The following is a 21,198-nucleotide window of genomic DNA, read 5'->3' on the forward strand; positions in this document are numbered from 1 at the left end:
GGAAAATTTTTAATTCTTGCTTGTAAACCTTGAAAAAGTTATAAAGAAAAAAATTTTTAATAATGGAAAAATGATTTAATCTTTTTAAATATATATATATATATATATATAAAGCGTGTCATCTGCAAACTTTCATAATATGAATTTTCAAATATCACCTTTCATTTCAAATCAAATAGATTTGGTGTGAGATGCACAATAATTTTTACTAATAATAAAGTGAAGTATACAATAAATAATAAATAGTAATTTTATAAATAATAAAAAGTAGAATAAACTGTATACAACTTCTAATAAATTTTGAATCATCGAATTAATGATCATAATAGTACAAGCCCGGTTCGAGCTATTCAAACCCATTTGCACAATGACTTAATACTGTTCATGGTCAGTGTTTCTCTTTTATTTTTTTCTAATTTTACGAATGTTCGATGTTTTCTCTTATATATAAAAAACTGAATTTAAAGAGCTTCTTTTACCATATTAGAATATTGAGAATTAACAATTCGTCAAAAATATAATAATTAACAAAAATAATAAAATCATCTTTTTTTATATCAAACAATTGAACCTTGATAAAGAATAGTTTAAGTGATAAGTCTTTCATCAAACATTTTATTAATTTCGAAGTTATGCTTTTTGAACTCTATATATTTCTAATGTTTGAATAAATATACAAAAATTCAAAACAAATTTGAAAATTTAATTTATTAAATAGCCATTTAATAAATGCTTCCATTAAATATTATCAGTTTGAGAAGAAACTAAGAACATTATATTTTTATAAAATAATAATTTTTCAAAAACAAGATGTTCTTAGATGTCTCTTCAATTAAGGCCGTTTATTTTATAGAAAGTGGGATAAATATGCTAAAGTGGTCTTTACATTTTCAGTTGATTATTTCATTATAAGTAAGAAAATAATAATTTTTTTTCCACCATTTTAGAAGAAACAAGGTTTCCTCACACTTCTTCATTTTATAACGTTTACAAAAGGGAAAAATTCTAATTATTGGGGAGTTAAGCATTTATTTACTTTTGAAATAACAAAACTTGTCACTCAAAGCACTAATAAAAATAATTAAGAAAAGGCTCTAATGCAGGGCGCATCCAAAGGCAACAATCAAACCCCACCAAACCAATTGGATAACCAAAATCACAAGAACCAGCCACGTGTCAACATCCACACACAATTCCATCCCTCCAATCTCACCGTCCATTACCCAAACATCCGAATAATAACAAAATAGCAAGCCATGGTTTTTGTGATTTTGGAGGTTCTAAATTAATTTTTAATAAATAAATATAAAAATTCAATTCCCGCTTAGGACTGTTTTTATAAACAGTTTTCATGTCCATTTTCTTAAATTAGCCGATGTAAGACTAAATTTGAATCGTATAAGACTTACTTATTGCCTTACCCCCTGTTTGGTTCGGAGGAAGGGGAGAAGGGGTGAGGGGAGTGAGGGAGGAGTATGGAGGGTTTGAGAAAATATTGTGTTTGGTTCAGTGGAGGTGTGGAGGAGTAGTTTATTTTTTGTTTAGTTGAAAAAGATGAGTGGGGAGGAGAGAAAGAGTGTAATGTGTATTTGGTATTTTGCACTTGTCTGATAAAATAGGTAATAATATATATAATAATCAATTGTAGAATAATAATAATAACACGATATATAATATATGATAAACATTATAAAACACACACAATAATTAGGGAAAAATATTTATTTGATTATGAGGAGTCATAACATCTTGATTATAATTGACGAAATATTGGTTAAAATGTGAACACCCGATGATCGTTCAAACATCCCTATTTTTGTCGTATTTATTCATAAAACTTATGGTGAAAACATACTTGGAAAGCATACCCTATTTTTCATATTTAACAAAAATTATGCTCATGATAAACATATTCGCGATCCCAAACAAAGCAATCATTTATGATCTGATAGAATTCTACATATAGGTGAAGGACGTTAATGATATTTTGCATTATTTAAAAATAAAAACAATAAACATCCCCTCCTCACCCCTCTCACCCCCTTCACTCCTCAACCAAACAACACCCACACCCCTGACACCCCTCACCCTCCTCCCTCCCTAACCAAAACAAAGCCTTAATGTCTTAGTGTTTTGGATTTGAATCTCATTAATTATAATGTTTTTTTTTCAAAACACAAATATAATGTTTAAAATTTAAAAATTTAAGATAATTTTTAAATAAATTGTGTTAACTACAATGTTATTTTTTTATTTTTTAAAAATACAAATATAATGTTTAAAATTTAAAAAAATATTTAAGATAATTTTTAAATAAATTACAATAATTAAAACTTTCATTTATTAATCTATTGTATTAAATTAATGCTAATTTTTCCCCCAAAAAAATTCAATATAATTTTTTTGAAATTCAAAAATATTTTTAAAAATAATTTCATATAAATTGTCATAATTAAAAACTTTTATAGTTAATAATTTATTTTTTTAAATACTTAAGTCAAAATATCAAAATGATCCCTCTATTTTGCCGCCCTTTTGGTCCTCATATTTGCATATATCCGTCTTTTAGTTGTAAAATTTACCTCGTATTTACACATTCAAAAGGACAGATCCGTCAATTAGAGGGGCCAAAAAGACAGAAATGTGAAAATACGAGACCAAAAAGGCAGATTTTATATAAAAGGGACTAAAAGGGTGAAAAACGCAAAATAGAGGGACCATTTTGATATTTTGACCTATTTTTAATAATATTTTCAAAACGAGATATTAGTTGGCAAAATAATATCTCGCCTATGACTGTTTTTATAAACAGTTTTCATGTCCATTTTCTTAAATTAACCGATGTGGGACTAAATTTGAATTGTATAAGACTTACTTATTGCCTATATAGTTTTTTTAAAAAAATACTATTAACAAAAATAATATATTTTTTAATATCTTTGTTTATATATACTTTTAGAAAAAAGAAAAAAAGAAGACAAAAATCAGGAAAATCAAATAAAAAAGATATATGAGGGCCAAAATGAAAAAAATAAAATTAAAAAAACGTGCACCGCAAATTGTCACGTGAAAAAAATAATAATAAAAATAAATTAAAAATCAAACTAACAAAAATGAGTGTGAATATATAAAAAAAGGAAATAAAAAAAGAAATGGATAAGAAGGGATTTTTGAAATAAAAAAATTTGAAATTTGATTGAAGAAGAAAAAAAGTCTCCGGGTCTTGGAGAGAGAACAGGGAGAAAAGGAAGAAAAAAAGGAGAACAAAAAGGGAGACAGAGAAGAGAATAAGGAGAGACTAAAAGAAGAAAAGAGAAAGAAAGAAGAAGGCGAAGAGAATTGATGTGGTGATGGATGTGGCATCGTCGGAGACCTTGCTCCTCCTTGTCTTTATCTCTTTTCTCCAATTCCAGGTTCGATCTTCATTCCAAAGTGTTGAGGAGATCAATGACCGATTCTTGTGAAGAGGAACTTGAGAATCCAAACATCATCGGAGTCCTTCGCCTCTATTAGTTCCTCTCCCACACTCTTTTTCTCTCTCCAAACACTACCACGAGATCTGCCCGAGAAAATCAAGCACAAGACAGAGGACAACAGCGTGGTGGTGACGATATATGGCTTCTGCCTCCGTCACCACCCCGGCAAAACCCAAGAAACCTCATTACTAGTTTTCCTCTCCGATCCTAGATCTTGATCTCCATCCCAAGGCTTTGAGAAGATCGATGGCGAGAAACAACATTCGATTATAAGAAAAATACTCTCCGGAATTTGATGTTTTGCCATTCATTAAAACCCTCGTCACGGGTCGTCGATGAGGTTCTTCGTCAAATTGACTTGTGGGCAAGCAAGATGATGTTCATAACCCTAGCATGAATTTTTTGAGGCATGCTTGAGAAGCTCGTCAAGTGCTTATGACTTCGAAGAGGTAGATGTTCTTATAGAATTCCATCCAAAAATATATATACATATACATGTTCTGGTTGCATCCATGCAAAAATGCCTAGAATTTAGTTTTACAAAACAAAAATCCTCATAACCCATGCTTCACTATTCATTCATTCATATGTGGATATTAGTCATGGTGGGACCTACACTGTGGATTGCTTTGTGAACCATGCATTCCTTGCTTTAATGAGTAATGAGTTATATACCATGGTAGCATGCTTTCTTAATCAAAACCTCCATGTCATGTCTTGGCCTTTAGATTTGGCTAATATTTCGATGTAATCCGAGACAGAATGTTATATTCGTTCGATATTTGGATTCTTTGTTTAGAGGAAAAAGAGAGAGAAAGGGCTACATAAAAATTCAGCAAAAAAATTTTTGTAGAAAAAAATTGGGTTTCATTGCAAAAATCTATGGAGAGATAAAAACCGAAAATAATTGAGGACATATATGCAAAATTGTGAAAATGTATGAAAATACTGAAAGCTCGAGGGTTTAAGCGCAAAAATAATAAATATGAAAAATATGAAAATGTGAAAGTTTGGGGTTTATTTGCAAAAATTTAATAAAATGTGAAAAATGAAAAAGTTAGAAAATCTAAATGATAAGAAAGAAAGGGTTTTTTTATCGAAGATAAAGGGGTATTTTAGTAATTTCACAAGACCCCCTAAAGCTACCAGTGATGTCTAATGCATGTTGACTACTCTCCCCGAGAGGGTCTCTTCATTGCCTCTTAACAGTCACGGAAGTGGATGGGCTATTGAAGACTCCCAAAGACGCTATTGAAGATTCTTAAAGACACTCTTGAAGCTAGCTGTGATGTCCAATGCACGACGATTGCTCTACTCAAGAGGGCCTCTCCATTGCCTCTTGACAGTCACATAAACCGAAAGAGTTGATGAAGATTTTTGAAGAACTCTCTTTAAGCTCGCTCTAATACATGGCGATAGCTCTCTTTAAGAGAACCTCTCCCTTGCCTCTTGATAGTCACATAAGCGGATGTGCTATTGAAGATCCTTTTAAACTCTCTTTGAGTTCATGGACCCTGTTTGAGGCCATTGACTCTTTTAGGAGTGATGAAAGAATTCCAAAATCCTTAAAATTCTCTTTGAGCTCATGGACCCTGTTTGAGGCCATTAACTCTCTTAGGAGTGATGAAAAAAATTCCAAAACCCTTAAAACTCTTTTTGAGTTCATGGATCCTATTTGAGGTCATTGACTCTCTTAGGAGTGATGAAAAAAAATTCCGAAACCCTTAAAACTCTCTTTGAGCGCATAGACCCTGTTTGTGGCCATTGACTCTCTTAGGAGTGATGAAGAAATTTCAAGACCTTCAAAAGCAAAGCATTCTAAAAAAACAAAAAAAAAATCAAATCAAAATCAAGGCATTAAAAAAAATGATAGATCAACAAATGAGCGCAACAACCTCAAGGTTAAAGCGTTGAAAAGTTCACAAGTTACAAAAAGCTTCCCAAGCATAAAAGCCGAAGCTCATGAAAAGTCAAACCAAGTTTGTGATTCATCAATACAAAGAATCCACAACTTGAAATCCAAATCAAAGTTTAAGATGCAGAATCAAATTCCCAAGGAGCAAGTTCAAAGTCTAAGATCCAAGTTTCAAACAAATTAACAAATGAGCTCAACAACCTCAAAGTTAAAGTGTTGAAGAGTTCACAAGTTGCAAAAAACTTTACAAGCATGACAGCCGAAGCTCATGAACAATCTAAGTTTGTGATTCATCAACATAGAGAATCCACAGCTTCAAATCCATATCAAATCTAAGATGCAAAAATCAAATGTCCAAGTTTCAAATGAATCAACAAATGAGCTCAATAACCTCAAAGCTAAGGCGTTGAAGAGTTCATAAGTTGCAAAAAGCTTCACATAGCATAAAAAGCGAAGCTCATGAAAAAGCCAAATCAAGTTTGTGATTCATTAATGCAGAGAATCTACAACTTGAAATTCAAATTAAATCCAAGATTCAAGTTCAAATGCCCAAAATGCAAGTTTCAAAGTTCAAGATACAAATTTCAAAACAAAATCAACAAATAAACTCAATAACCTCAAAAATTAAAAGTGTTGAAGAGTTCACAAGTCGCAAAAAGCTTTTAAAAAGCATAGCAACCAAAGCTCATGAAAAAAATCAAATCAATTTTTGTGATTCATCAACATGAAGAATCCACAACTTGAAATTCAAATCAAAGTCCAAGATCGCAAAAATTCAATATCCAAGTCTAGGTTTTCAAACAAATCAACAAATAAGCTCAACAACCCCAAGGATTTAGCGTTGAAGAGTTTTACAAGTTGTAAAAAAATATTTCATAAGCGTTGAAATTTTTAATAATTATTATTTTTTTAATCAAGTAAAAAAAATAATAATAAAAAAAAATAATTCAATTAAACCAATTTTGCCTCGAGATATGTGTTTAGGCGTTTCGGGATTTGCACTTTTTCAGGTTGCCTCGAGATATGTTCTCAAGCTATCTGTAACTTAGGATCGCCTCGGGATTTGTATTTGGGCTATTCTAAGATTTAAGATTGCCTTGAAATATGTGTTCTCAAGGGTAATCTTGTAATTTGCATTTTGCCTTCAGATATGTTCTCAAGGACATTTTTATAATTTGCATTTATGCCTCGAGATATGTGTTCTCAAGGGTAATCTTGTAATTTGCATTTTTTATCTCGGAATTTGCATTCTAGTCCAAGACAATCAAATGAATTATTTGAAAAGGAAAAATTCAAAATTAATTAAGATTGGGACGTTTAAATTTTAATTCTAAATATATCGATGATTAAGATATATTTGAATTAGGGTTTGGGTTCTATTAGGACATGTGTTACATTTTTTTATATATAAACAGCTTTTTAACCGGTTTATCCTAATTAAAGGCGGGTGAAAAGAAAGGAGCCCACAGTCTTTTTAACTATAATATTTTTTTTTTCCAAAACACAAATATAATGTTTAAAATTTAAAATTTTAAGATAATTTTAAATAAATCTTTTTAACTACAATGTTATTTTTTTAATTTTAAAATACAAATATAATGTTTAAAATTTAAAAATATTTAAGATAATTTTAAATAAATTACAATAATTAAAAACTTTCATTTATTAATCTACTGTATTAAATTATTGCTAATTTTTCCCCAAAAATTCAATATAATGTTTTTTTGAAATTCAAAAATAATTTAAAATAATTTCATATAAATTGTCATAATTAAAAACTTTTATAGTTAATAATTTATTTTTTTAAATACTTATTATGGAATATTTTTAATAATATTTTCAAAACAAGATATTAGTTGACAAAAAGGTGAAATGTAAATCTATTTAAGAATCATTTGATTAAAATGGATCATTAGACATTAGGAATTGAAGAAATTTTATTAAATGAAAATTTTATTCTTTTATAAAAAAATATTGAAAAATAGAAATAATAAATTTACAAATTAATAATTAATAATGATTTTTTTAACAAGATAGTTGCTAACGTTATTTCATAGTGAATGTATTTATCCTAATTTAGGTTTCTTTCATTAAAATATATTGTTAAGGTTAAATGGTTACAAATTTATAATTAAATTTTTTTTGTAAATCACTTGAAAACTTTATTATTAATTTTTTTAAAAAAATTAAGTTAATTATTTATTAATTATTATCTCAAATAATATTATGATTTCAAGTCCATAATTGTTTAAAAAAATACACAATAGTTTCAGAGATTCCATATATATAAAAATTATTGTAAGAAGGATTATAGTTTTTATATTAATGATATATTTATACTAGCAAATATCATTGAAATTAAGTTATGTTGTTTTTGTATAAAAATAATTTTTCTATATGAATAATTTGGTATAAATATTTCATTTATTTTAAATAATATTAATAATAAAGATTAATAATATTTATAAAAAAATAATGTATTGTAAAAGTTAAAGATAATAATATTTGGTAGGCTAACTAAGCACCAATTATTTGTAGCTCAATTTGTAAAGACTTCCTCAACCCCACTAAGAGATCTTGGGTTCAATCCAGGAAGTCATCTTCCCGGTTCGAAACCATAGAATCATGCTGATTCTAGCTCTCATTATATTCCGACAGTGCGATATGTGACGTTGTTATATTTTTCATATCATGTGATTTGGGGGCAGCGCGTGTCAAGTTTTTAATAGCTAGAACTCAGGAATACTGGTTCCGTGTCATCTCGCGCGTTTACTGAAATAAGTGAATACCTAATGCAAAAATTGTTATTATTGGTTTTTGATATTAAAATAAAAACTAAGCTCCCGGGTTGATCGGGCCTAACCTAGAGATGACAATCTATACCCTACCCGACTAGTATGCGTAAGGCCATTATCCGTTATTTATTGAGCAGGTATGGGTCGGATAAGGGTATACCCTTGCCCTTCCCATATCTTTACCCGTATTCGACTAGTACGTGTAAGGGCATTATTCGTTATTTTTTTAGCAAGTACGGGTCGGATAAAGGTATACCCCTGCCCTTCTCGTACCCTTACCCATTGAAGAGGGTACGGGTTACCCTATATATATATATATATATAAGTTACTGAGTATAGGAAATTAGAGAATTGCTTAAAACCTAATTTCCTAAACTTGGTAACCCATATGTATATATATATATATATATATAAGCGTTGTTTGTTTTACGAAAGAATGGAACCGAGGAGAATGCGATATGAATGAAAATAAGTGAATAGATTAGGAATGGAAAGATAACCTGTTTGATTGGAGGTATAGAAGAAGAATTCATCGAATGTGAGTAAGAAAAAGAAAAAAATATGTGAAATGTCTCTTACACTCTTTAAAGTGTGAATATTAAATAAATAAATATATTAACCAATAATATTATTTTTATTTATAATATCTCATCATTATTGTTATAATTTTAAATCTTTTTATTTTTTTATAGTTAATTTTAAAATTTAAAAAGTTGTTATCGATAAATATTTATTATTATTATTATTAGAAATTTAAGAATTTCTTTTCATCTCCTCACTCTCGCCCACTCGGGCCACTCCTAACCCACCGTTTACTCCTCGTGATCATACCCTCCCACCAGATGCAATCTCAGCCGTCCATCACGGTGGAAGGCAAGCAAGATCTCTGGCCGTTTGATCGTCACCCTCAGTCAACAAAAATCCTACTGTCCATCCTCACCGCCTTCAAGAACGAGCTCCGCCTCCCACCATCCCGAACATCGATGCTAACGGCTGCGGAAACACTGGCTTGCCGCCACCACCCTCCGCGGTGGCCTTTCTCATGTGCTCCTCTCAACCTTATCCACTCTGATCTCGCCGCTCCACCATTGCAATGAATTATGAATTTTTTTTTATTATGATTAGTATTTAAATTTAATTCAAATAATTTGAATAACGGGTAAAGCAGTGCTCCTTCGAGGTAAGGGATTTTTCTTGCAGAAGGGCAGACGGAGAAAGTACGGATATAGGATAAGGATTACGGGGTATAAGTACTGGTTTTGGCGATATCCTACCCATACCCTACCCGTTCTATCATCTACCCAACTGGCGGGCAAAGAGAATCGGAGTGACCCGGTAGGTCAACCCACTGCAATCATAAGTTGGGAAAAGCACAACTCATGAATCCATGCCAACTACGATGCTGAGGCGATGAACCCGGCAGGGTTTGGTCGGGCAGTTACTGGCTGGGTCATGCCAAATTTCGGCCCATGCCCCACTTCTAAGCACACAAGCACCTCTACAAGCATCATTAATATATATATATATATATATATATATATATATATATATTCATCAATGGTCACCTTCAGCATCACAATTCGGGCAACTGATCATTAGACTATCTTAGATTTGATACTTATCTGCCATCATCAATCCATTAAAACTTTTTACGCGTTAAAACTATTTCCGTGATAATTATACTTATAAAATAGGACCCTACAATCAATCCATTAAACTCATACTTATTAAATTATCTCCCTGTATTACTAATTATTTAATAAAATATTAAATATTATTAATAAAATAATTACATAATATATTTTAAAAATTATATTACAAAATAAATATTTAAAATAATTAAAAATATATGAATAATAATAAATTATTATATTATTTAGAAAAAAATATTTAATTTGTGATGATAAAAATAAAAATTTTATAAATTGAATTTAAAAAATTATTTAAAGGAGATGGTCCATCCCTTTTTAATTTTAAAAAATCAAAGAGTAAATGGGACTCACCCGTTGAGTGTTAGGTGGCAACTAAACGCTCAATGGTCATTAAATCCTCCTTATGGAGGGGTTTGAGGGTGAGTTTACATTGATCGACAATGAGAGAAGCGAGGGAGAGAGTCTTGAGGATACCCCCGAGTCACCAAAGCCCCGCCCATGGACACTGACCATTCTCCAACCGAGGAAGAGGCCCCACAGTTACTTGAACAACTATCCACCGAAGCACGTAATCAACTTGCGAGGCTTGAGATGGAGGTAGCAGTTCTCGGAGGAGACATGACCACAACAATGTCTCTTCTCAGAATTCTCATCAAGTACAACACATCATCCAGGACCTCCTCAACACCATCTGTGACATCACCACCAGAAGAAAACTGACCACAATATGTCAAATATATATGCATCGGGATGCCCTGAATCATACGATACAAATTACAAGATGTCATTTCGATTCAAGACTCCCGTACCATCTCCATGGCCTGCAACTGTTCTGCTAAGAACTACGTGGATGTAGTGAAATGCTGGTCGCATAAGGGCTGAAGCTTTAGGAACCCCTGACTTAAAGTTACCTCGGCCCAGATATTAATAAGCACGATTGGTAGTGACATTTCGAGGGTAATTGGTTTCCAACTGCGCGTACCCCTCGGTTTGTACATAATCTCTTGATCATAAAGATAATTGAAAACTTTGTCAAGCTCAACTTATAATTATTTCCCAAACATCAAACATAAATAGCATTTTCTTGATCAAAGTTCTTCACCAACTTGTCAAATTCAAATGTGGCAAGGAATTCGAGTGTTGCCTCTCAACACGCATGGTCAATAGTTTGCTCCATTCCCCCACATTTACTAATTCTCGGACTTCTTTCAAGCTAATTGTTCGAAGCGCTCGCCAATCAATGTAATGTCTTACCCAAACTTAAGGTGGCGAAGGCGCTCAAATCTTTCCCTGTGCTCCTGCATTGCAAATGCAAATTCATCCAATGATATGGCCTCACGTGCGTGACGGGATCTTTTGTGAGCTACTGTTTGGTCCTAGGAGGCATACATGCACAAAGGAATAAAAAACTAATTAAATCTCAAACTTCAGCAACCCCATTTCCCACGGCCATGGCTATCTTGCCATGGTTGGTCCTCTTGGCTACAAACAAGCACAAGAAATGGATATGAAGTGTAGAAATGCAAGAAATCCACCACAAAAACAAACCAAGAGGGACAAGATAAGATCTAATAAGCAACCATCCAAAATCAAGTTAAAGAACAAAAAAGAAAGCTCACCGACGACAATAAGAGTAGATCGGGCACCCAAATGTCGGAAAAAGCTTAAAAAACCCAAGAAAATGAAAGAGAATTTGGTTTGAGAGGCAAAAGAGGGTGAGAGGAGCTTGTGAGGTTTAGAAAAGATGAGAGTTGAAGAAGAAGAATGAAGAAACACTTGGTCTTTGGCTAAAAAATTATCCAAGGCCATGGGTTATAAAAGCCCACGCCCATGTGTCACTGAAACAAGGGTGGAGATGGCCAGGTGTCAAGCAAGGAGAATGACCAAAAAGCCATCAAATAAACTTCCAAAGCTCAACCCCAAGTCAAGAAAACAACAAAAAAATGAAACCCATGACATGGGTTTGTGACCCACGGTCGTGGGCCTTACAACCCACAAAAGAAAAATCAGCCTTGAGACACCCCACAAGCGTGGATTGGGAAAATTTCACCCCCCATGGTTGTGCACTCCTCTGGAGATCAAGAAATTACAGGCCCAATGAAACCCACGGCGTGGGAAGGAAAAAATCCATCTTCCCACGGGTGTGCACCCTTCTAGAGATTGAAAAATATCAATCTTAGGGGAACCTACGGCCGGGAAGGAAAAAATCAACTTCCCATGGCCGTGTACTCCTCTGAAGACTAAGAAAACTCAAGCAAAATGGTTCCCACGGCCATGCGACTGAAAAATTCAAATGCCCATGGCCATGGACTCATTAAAACCTTTACAAAATTAAGCCAAAGCACTATAAATTTAAGAATTCAACTCTCTCATGTATTAAAATTGTAGAAATTTCAGAAACGATTCCAAACTCACCAAATAAAATCAAATTCTCCAAAGAACACACTAAAATCAACTCAAACAAAAAGCACCAAGACGACATGAAAAATCACCCACCAAGCAAAAATAAAACGACAAAACCACAACATGCATCCTTATTGTTACAAAGATTAAAAACTACCACAACAATTGAATTGAAAACTTTGGTTGCTTCCAAAAAAACTCTTGTTTTATGTCATAAGCCTAACGTACCTCTTTGCTCTTGGAAAATCTCCATATGGGAGAACCTTCTCATTTGATTTATGAAAGTCTCCTCCAAGCTAAAGCTTCAATCGGTATTTGTTCACCTTAAATGTACTTTTTTTTTTTTTTTATAGGTGATCTCAATTACACCATGAGGTGATATTTATGTTACCGTGAAATATGCTCAATGAACATTAAAAATGCTCTCACAAGCCATGGACATAAATCTCAAAGCCTTCTTCTATAGCTCAACCTTAAGGTTTTTTTATAGGCTATATAATGGGAGGAAGGACAATGTGAAGCTTTGTGCTATATTTAATTAAAAAAATAAGTAACTTTCTAATAATTAATTATAATAATTTAAATAAATGATATTATTTAAAATATTTTATAGACCTCCAAATTTATTTTTTATATTAAAAACATAAAAATAATTTTATTACATATCTTTTTGTTATTTTCCCCATGCTTTCACTTTTCTCATTTCACCTTTCTCATTTCCGATATACTTTTTTTTCAACTAAATATAATTTTTATTTCTAATATTTTTTTTTTTAACTAAACATAATTTTCATTTCTTCCATATGACATATGACTGAAGTATCATTCCCCTCCGAATTCCAAATCCAAACCGCCCCATAATATTTAAATGCCCAAAGCGATAAAAATAATGTTTAAATGCCCAAAGCGATAAAAATAATGATTACATTCTTGATGCTCATGCAGAGCAGGAGCTTGCTCTTCATGTGTTGGAAAGGTTGTTTTATTGAACATGATCAAATGGAGGTTGGTTTTGTGCTTTTCTCTGATGCTGTCATTGAGGCAAATAAGGAGTTCAAATATAAATATGTAAATATACTGGTTCTAAAGCGTTTTAAAGAACTGGATGATTTAAGGAATATGAACTTAATCATTTGGTGAACCATTTTGAACTCAATGGCACTTCAAAAAAATTTTACTTCTTGTCCATTCTCCCAATGAAACAAGTTAATTTGTAATATATATATACTTAATAATTAATTTTAAAATATTATTGATATAACAAGAAAATAAAAATTGAACTAGCTAGTGTATTGATGAAGTTTATAATAAAATTTCCACCAAAACCAAACTCACTCCGTCATAATTATTATTTATTATTTATTTTATTTTATTTTATTTTTTGACAAAATGAACAAAAACATGTTAATGATGTGTACACCAAACACCACTGAAAATTGATCGCACTCATCCGACGGAATGCTACTATAACTAAAAACTCTGTTTGACACAATAAAATTGTGTCAAAAAAAGCTTCAAACCTGTACAACAAAATAAAACTCACCCATTCATACTTTTTCGGTTTCCACCTCAAGAATCAAACCTATTAAAACAAAAACCAAACAGAAAGATCTTCTGCATGTTTTTCATTTAAATTCTTAAATTTTCTGTGTCATGCAGCAGCAGATGGCATATCTATTAACTTGACATTGAAATTTTAATATTTTAAATATATTAAAATAATTTTCAGAGGTAGATCTGGAGAAAATCTAAGCTGAGGGAGAGGCCTGCCTCTCACTTAATGTCAAAAATAAATAAATATAAGGACATCTCTTTCTCAGAACCAAAAAAAAAGGACAACCATAAGTGCATCTTTCTCTGGAATCCTAGGCCTCGCCCATGGTTTCATTTATACATTCCTCAAGATTTTAAATTAAAATTACCAAAAAAAAAAGGCTCTTGATCACATCATTAGCGTCAAAATATCTTTTTTGAAGTACTTTAATGATCCCTATCCAAGTTTTCTTGTTCTGTTCTCAACTATTACGGAATACAAACACAGTTGGTAAGATATAAAAAATTTATATCCAAGCCAACCATTGTTGACATTGTAGACATCTCATGGAGATTTTTATAAGAAAGATATGAGGGTTTGGGTGCATTCCTAGCTTACTAATGATTTTTATTCTTTTAAAATCAATATAAACATACAAAGTGATGATATGAGATAAAAAAGCATGAGATGAAAAACTAAACTAGTTCCTTTCATTTTCAGTAAGTGTCACAAATTCTATGAAGAAAGATATATTATGTTTAACCTTGCAAATTAAATAAATATTTTTTTTTAAAAAAAAAAACAGGAACTTTATATTATTTATATAGTTTAAATGGAGTAGGATGATGAAATGGGGACCAAACAACAAAGAAGGACATGAAGGCACATGCATATAGTAAGACTTCCATGATTGTGCTTTCTAGGGTTAGAAAATTTGAAAGGCGAGTTAGGGTTTTCAGGCTATCCTTCTCATGGGCTCTGAAATTAAAGCTTTGCCATTGAAATTTGAACTAAAGAAAAGAAATTAAAAAAAATAAAGGTTAAAAAAAAAGGAGCAATGATTTGGACTAAAAATCATGAAAAGCCAAATAGTACCTCTCTTGAACACAGAGAAAGAAGCCACTCAAGTTCCACTTTTTTAGCTAGTAAAATTCCTGCCAAATGGATGCTTTGCAACCCTCCCTGCACAAAATAAAAGAATAGCACATTAAAGGAAATTATTAAAAACAGTTTCTTGTTTGGTTGGTGAAAAATACTTGCAAGATGAGCATGAACAAAAATACAAGCATTCTGGACAAAGTCAAGGAATGAGTTTGATAACTTACCATAACAATCAACATTGTGGGGCTTTGTTTTGTGGCCTGTAAGAAGATATGAAAAAGACATAAGCCTTATCACTTTATAAATGAAATAGAAGTGAGTTAAGTAGTACCTGCCTTCAATGATGACTTGATGGAAACCCACCAGGCTAAGAGAACCCACTCTCCTCCTTGTCCCTGAGAATCTCAAAATAGCATGCATGACACAAACAATGATGTGGAACAAAATACAAAACATTTGTATGAAGAAAGAACCTCCACAAAAGATAAATAAAATGTACACATATAATTTACAGGGTAATAACAAGGAGCAGAGCTCCTCTTCTCCATCCTATCACCCTCAAAAACCACATGTCTCTCTTTCACAAACCAACACCATCAACTCACTTTAATCAAACAAAATAATTTTAACCCATAAAAGGAACAAAGACCAAATGGAGTGAGAAAAGGAACAACAAAATTAACTATTAACTATTTCTTGAAGCGGTTGAGGATCATGAGGAGCATTTCCTTGTTTCTCTTCTTTTAAGATTCAGCTTGATGTTTTTGAGAGGAACTCTTAAAATGGATTCAGTGGAGGTCTTAATTTTGTATCTGTAGAGGAGCTTCTTCTTCTTGGAGGTGGTGTTGTCTATGGTGAGGACGATCTTGCCTGTGTCTCCAGTTTTAAAGCTGTTCTTCACCACAGGTTCATCAGTTGCAATCAACTTCCTCGCCTTTTGAACAATCACAGTGTATCCATCCTCAGCACCGGGGACAAACTCTGCGCCATAGGTGACGTCCCACCCTAAGACACGGAGCTCCCAAACAAGGTTGCAGGACTGCACGCGCGATGTTCCAATCCAACAGTAAGTATGAATGTCCAATTTTAAGAAAAAAAGCTAGCATTGAAGAGTGAATTAAGAGTTCATATACCTCAGTGACAGGGATTTCGATAGGATGCTTGGCTGAAGGCTTGATGATCACCTCAGTAACAGCATCAGCAGTGGTGAAATCTGGGTCATTCTCCTTGCTCAAGCCTCCGTATTGAACCGGTACTTGCTCAGGGGCTACGTATCTGTATTATTGCAATGGAATTATTACAAAAAAATATGAATTCAAACTCTTGCTAGCAAACATGAACAAAATATAAGGTTAACAAGATTAAAAATAAAAGAAAAATAACTCGAGAACAGGTTACGAACTTGAACAAGGTTTCAGATGATTTGGATGGCCCAGCAAAGACAAACTTGCTCTTGGTCCTTTGTGTCAGGAAGGGGCTGATCATCCTATTGAATGCAAGATACCACCATGGAACATTGATAAATACCTAACAAGGGTACACGCTCTGTTATTTTTCTTGTTCAATAGAGAATTTTTTTGGAAAAAAAAATATTGTCTTGTCCCATAGAGAATGTTTTCTCGAAAAATAAAGTTCATACAAATCGAATATTCAGTTGATTGAAGCAAGACTCATTGACAGTTTTCTTTGTCACAATTGTTGTCGAGAAAACCAATCGATGTAATCAAATACAAGAAAAACAGCAAAAATACAATTGCCCATCGATATCATACTCGGCAAATCAATGCACATACAGCAAACTTAAGACAAAGTAAGACAATGACTGAAGTTTACTGAGGGGAAAAAATCCCATAACGACAATACTTCAACAACAGGTACCCACAAATGATGAAGAATCAATGAGAACAACAAACTTTGACAAATTCTTAAACTAAGAAGCAATTTCCCGATCCAGACCAGACACAATATGGTCAACTAATACACACATACCATGCATCAACTTGATACTTCAGAAATATAAGAAAAGCATACTACCTAAACTCAAAAACACCTACTTCACCAAAAGAAGATAACTTTCATCAAACTTGGAGTAGAAATTAAGTTCTAGTACAACATAAAGCAGGTTTTTCCCCTGCCAAAAAAGCTCACCTCACTCCAATCCCATCACTATTTCTAAATTCAGCTAATGCCATTTTATAAGCAACTACATCTTCTTAAACAGCACAAAACCAATTCAATTCCAACCTACCAATCCAAAACAAGGTAAATTTTCACAAGGCAGGCATATTACATCTACAGGAAAATCAATGAATAGCAGAGGAAGCTACCAAAATTGAAACTAGTAAACCAAAACAAGAAAATGAAAGTGGCATGAATCATATACCTGCTTGGCCACAAACTCAGGATAATTGTCCTGCAACAAAGCGAGGGCCTGGTTGGTAGCTTGTCGGAGCTCTCGCTTTCCAGGGCCAGGAGAGTTCTTCAAGTCAGTGACCTGCACCATGGTGCAGACTCCACCGGGGCTGAAGTCCAGATGCTGCCGGATTCCCTTCTCCAAGAACTGGATCCTCCACCTGAGGAACTTCCGTCTCTTCTCTTCATCACCAAAGGCCTTGCTATACAAATCCTTCTCCTGAAATTCACCATAGACATTATAACAAACAGGATGACCCTCTTTGTCTTGGCCATGCATGAACACCACTTTCTCCATCTCTGGGAACCCTAGGTCTTCCTCTAAGAGAGCTTCGATCTCAGAGGTTTTTGCGCCAGATCACGGTGTTCTTAATCATGGTGAGGGCGTCCTTCGTCTTGAAGTCACGGGCGCGGAGGAATTTCAGCAGGATGGTGTCACTCTTCTCGTCGCCGAGCAGAGGAACACCCCAGATGAACACGTCCTCAGGCGGCGGCGCTGGGTGTCCTCCGCCGCGGCGGAGGCGGCTGCTTCTGGGACTGGATCAGACACTGGAGCCACCTCATCTGTCTGGGCGCTGGGAGTGACGATCGTTTCCACGATGGCTTCCACAGTCTTCTCCTCCTCCACTACTATCACCTTCTCCTCCGCCACCGGAGCTGCCGGCTCTTCCGTTTTCAAGGGCTCTACCGGCGACTGATCCTCCGTCTTCACCGCCTCTTCGGGCTTCTCAGGCTCTTCCGTCTTCACAGCCTCTTCCAGTTTCTCAGGCTCCTCCGTCTTCGCCGGCTCTTCCAGTTTCTCAGGCTCCTCCGTCTTCGCCGGCTCCTCAGCAGGAGCGGCAGCAGGAGGTGGGGGCGGCGGGGGAGGAGGAACGAACTCGTTCGCAGCGAGAGCAGCTTGAACAAGCTGCTTGAGTTCATCCAGCGCCTTCTTCTCCGGATCTTGGAGGTCAGCAACGATGTTACTCTCCTCCTTAAACGACCTGACTGCCTCGATGGCCGCCGCCACAGCATCCCCAGCAGCCTCCTCATCCGCCACCGTCTTCAGCGCCTCCTCTCCCTTCTCCTTCCCTAACGCCGACTCCACCTCCGTCACCTTCACCGGTTCCTCCACTTCCTTATTCACCTCCGCAGCCACCACCACCTCCTCCGCCGGCTTTTCACTTGCGTCTCTTCCGCCATCGATCACGAACTCCTAGATCGAAATAGATAGAGAAAGAGAGAAGAAGAGAAAGAGAAGCAAAAGAAGCAAGCTTTCTTTCTAGGGTTTTGGGAAGAAGAAGGCGAGCAGCGAGAGTGATATATAGAGAAAGAGATAGAGAGAGAAAGAGAAAGAGTTTTTAGAGAGAGAATGTGACCAGACTGGCAGCCAGCTCTGAGAATGAGGTGTAGTGGGACCCCCCATAAAAATTAGTATTATTAATAATAAAAAAATGAATTAAAAAGAGAAGGATTAGTTTTTGTAGTTTAGCTAATTTAAACATCATTAAGCCTCTCTGTCATTAGGCCAAAGCCGGTGCCGTCACCCGCCGGCATACCCACACCTTTCACTTAATATATATATTATTTTCTAATAAAATTTATAAAATAAATAAATAACAACCGAAATGTTATGAAAATAATAAATGGGCAAATGAATTATTATTGAAATATTTTTTTAGTGTTTATGATAGAACTTGAATTGTCCCATGTGATTTTTTTATCGAATTAATGAATTATATGACCGTAATTTATTTTTGAGCTTTTGTAAAAAAAAATTAAATAAATAAACATATATTTGGTTGGTTTTGGTTTCTAAACATGGTTACGTTACGTGCTGAGATGGATGATGTTTCTGTAATTATTTATTATATTTTTATATTTTAAAGATGAGGAGATGGAGGAGCAATCTCAGGAGTTTTTAAAATTTTGTTGATTTTATTTGATTTGTTTTCATTTTTTATTGGATTTTTCTTTTTACATTAAAAAATAATAAAGAGAATGAATGTTTTTTATGGACCAGTGAGATGCACCCTCGCCACGCAAACGTGACACGTGTCGATCATCCGCGAACCCGACAGGCACGCACGGCACTGGACCGTAATCAACGGAACTTGCCAGCTCGGACAACGGCTAGAAATATCTGTACAACATAACGGAACAGTGACGTAATTCTTTACGGCCGTTTGGTATTTTTGCAGAAAAGACCAGGGAAAAGTGGAAAAGTGGGAAAAACTATTTATTATTATTTTTTGAGAAAACGATAGTCACGTAATCCCAGGGATCGAACACGTGGGGGCCCTCGCTCACCACCGAACTGTCTGCCTCATCTGCGTGAGATGGGTGATCGAATTTCGAGGCCCACACTCGACACTGTCGAATCATCCCCATGTAAAGTGACCGATACTACTGTACTAAAACTGATCGCTTACTGAAAAAGCTATTTACTTATTACCCCTTTGAAAAATTTGGAATTAATTTTTATTTTTTTAGTTTTGTATTTTTTTTTTACTTGAATTTGGATAAACATGAAAAATCAGGCATGGATAGCACGTGCTAGTGATGAGAAAATTTAAGAAGATGACAAAATTTTTGAGTGCATGAGACCCAAAAACATGATTGAGCAGTAGAACATGAATAGACTAGTTGTTGTTTGGGTGATGTATTATCGAATGCTTTTTCTTGCACAACATTTCAAGTACTGTGTTTATGTTGGTAAATTTGGACCATTTGGAGAACTTTGTGAACTTTTCAATGAGCTTATTGGTATATATAATAGAATTCTTAACTTTTTCTCAAAACATAAAATTTTAAAAAATATATATTATTGAACACATACAATAATTTTTAAAAATAAATAACAAACAATCTTTGCAATGAAATAGTTGGTATAATATTTATCATGAGTTGATTTTGTATAAAAAAAATATTAATCTATGGAAAGTTTATTTGGCATAATATTTATGAGGAGTTGATTTTGTATAATAAAACATTGATCTATAAAAAGTTTATTTAACTTTAATATATTTAATATCAACTTAACACATAGCTGACACAGAATTGAAGATGACCGTGGCTTTATAACATTATTCCTCTTCCAATTGAAAAGTTAAAAGTTCAAATCTTATCCATAACTTTAATCACATTCTAAATAAATAAATAAATAGAATAGTTCAGTTATTTAAAATATTTTAGGAAGATAAAAACAAATGATACGTGATGTTTATGTCATGTATATCTAACATTGTTTAAAAAACCTTATATTTGATATATTAAATGATTTTTTTTAGCTCAATGATATTGTTAGCATGGAAAAACGATAGTTTATATATGTATGGTACCGTGCATGATAATTTTTCACAATTTATTAATGAATTTGATCATCCATTAATGAGTAGGTGTTGATTATTCATTTGAACGAGCAAAAGAGACGGATAATTAAGTAAGGATCAAGTTAAAAAATATATATATATGGATGAAGGTGACAAGATATCTTGATTAAGACTTGTGACAATTAAACAAAACTTTTGTCTTGAGGATCAACATATGTCTCTTACCAACTGTCAAGCCAACAATATTCATGAAAAATCAAAATAACCAAAACATAAATGAGTAAAGGTTTCTTGTATTATACATTATATATATAAAATGATAATAATAATAGTATGCGTGTATTTTTTACCTTAGAATTAGCTTTTTAAGACTGAAAGACTTGTGATAATAGTAGTTAGACCCCAATTCATGATCTAACATTTGCTATTTATATAGGTGATGTATATATAGTAAAGAATTATAAAGGAGAGAGCATGACCTCAATATATACATATTACAAGATATAGGGTAAGAAAATAAATTACAAAGAAAAAAATATATAATTAAATAATTTAATTATAGAGATTGAATATTCTCTTTATTTATCTCTTAATTTTCT

The 21,198-nt window shown here is 33.5% G+C and overlaps 1 protein-coding gene and 1 long non-coding RNA gene across 3 annotated transcripts; both read right to left on the minus strand.

Moving 5' to 3' along the window:
* Positions 1–10,199: 10,199 nt before the first annotated feature.
* On the minus strand, positions 10,200–12,720 carry LOC120255031. Of its 2 annotated transcripts, none has more exons than XR_005534872.1 (2): positions 12,470–12,720; positions 10,200–11,320 (listed from the first exon to the last, which is right to left on the minus strand). It is a non-coding gene; the product is annotated as an uncharacterized LOC120255031 (long non-coding RNA). The 2 variants fall into 2 exon arrangements; XR_005534871.1 differs by lacking the exon at positions 12,470–12,720 and adding an exon at positions 11,458–12,461.
* A 2,611-nt stretch (positions 12,721–15,331) lies between these two features.
* LOC120255033 (patellin-3-like) lies at positions 15,332–18,824 on the minus strand. The gene is given in 7 exon segments (XM_039262952.1): positions 15,332–15,915; positions 16,010–16,151; positions 16,279–16,403; positions 17,260–17,632; positions 17,634–17,790; positions 17,793–18,483; positions 18,771–18,824. Coding segments are annotated over 7 exon segments (1,869 nt in total). The 3' UTR covers positions 15,332–15,588.
* Positions 18,825–21,198: the final 2,374 nt, after the last annotated feature.

The sequence above is a fragment of the Dioscorea cayenensis genome, unplaced genomic scaffold (genome assembly GCF_009730915.1).
Source record: "Dioscorea cayenensis subsp. rotundata cultivar TDr96_F1 unplaced genomic scaffold, TDr96_F1_v2_PseudoChromosome.rev07_lg8_w22 25.fasta BLBR01000798.1, whole genome shotgun sequence".
Taxonomy (NCBI): domain Eukaryota; kingdom Viridiplantae; phylum Streptophyta; class Magnoliopsida; order Dioscoreales; family Dioscoreaceae; genus Dioscorea; species Dioscorea cayenensis.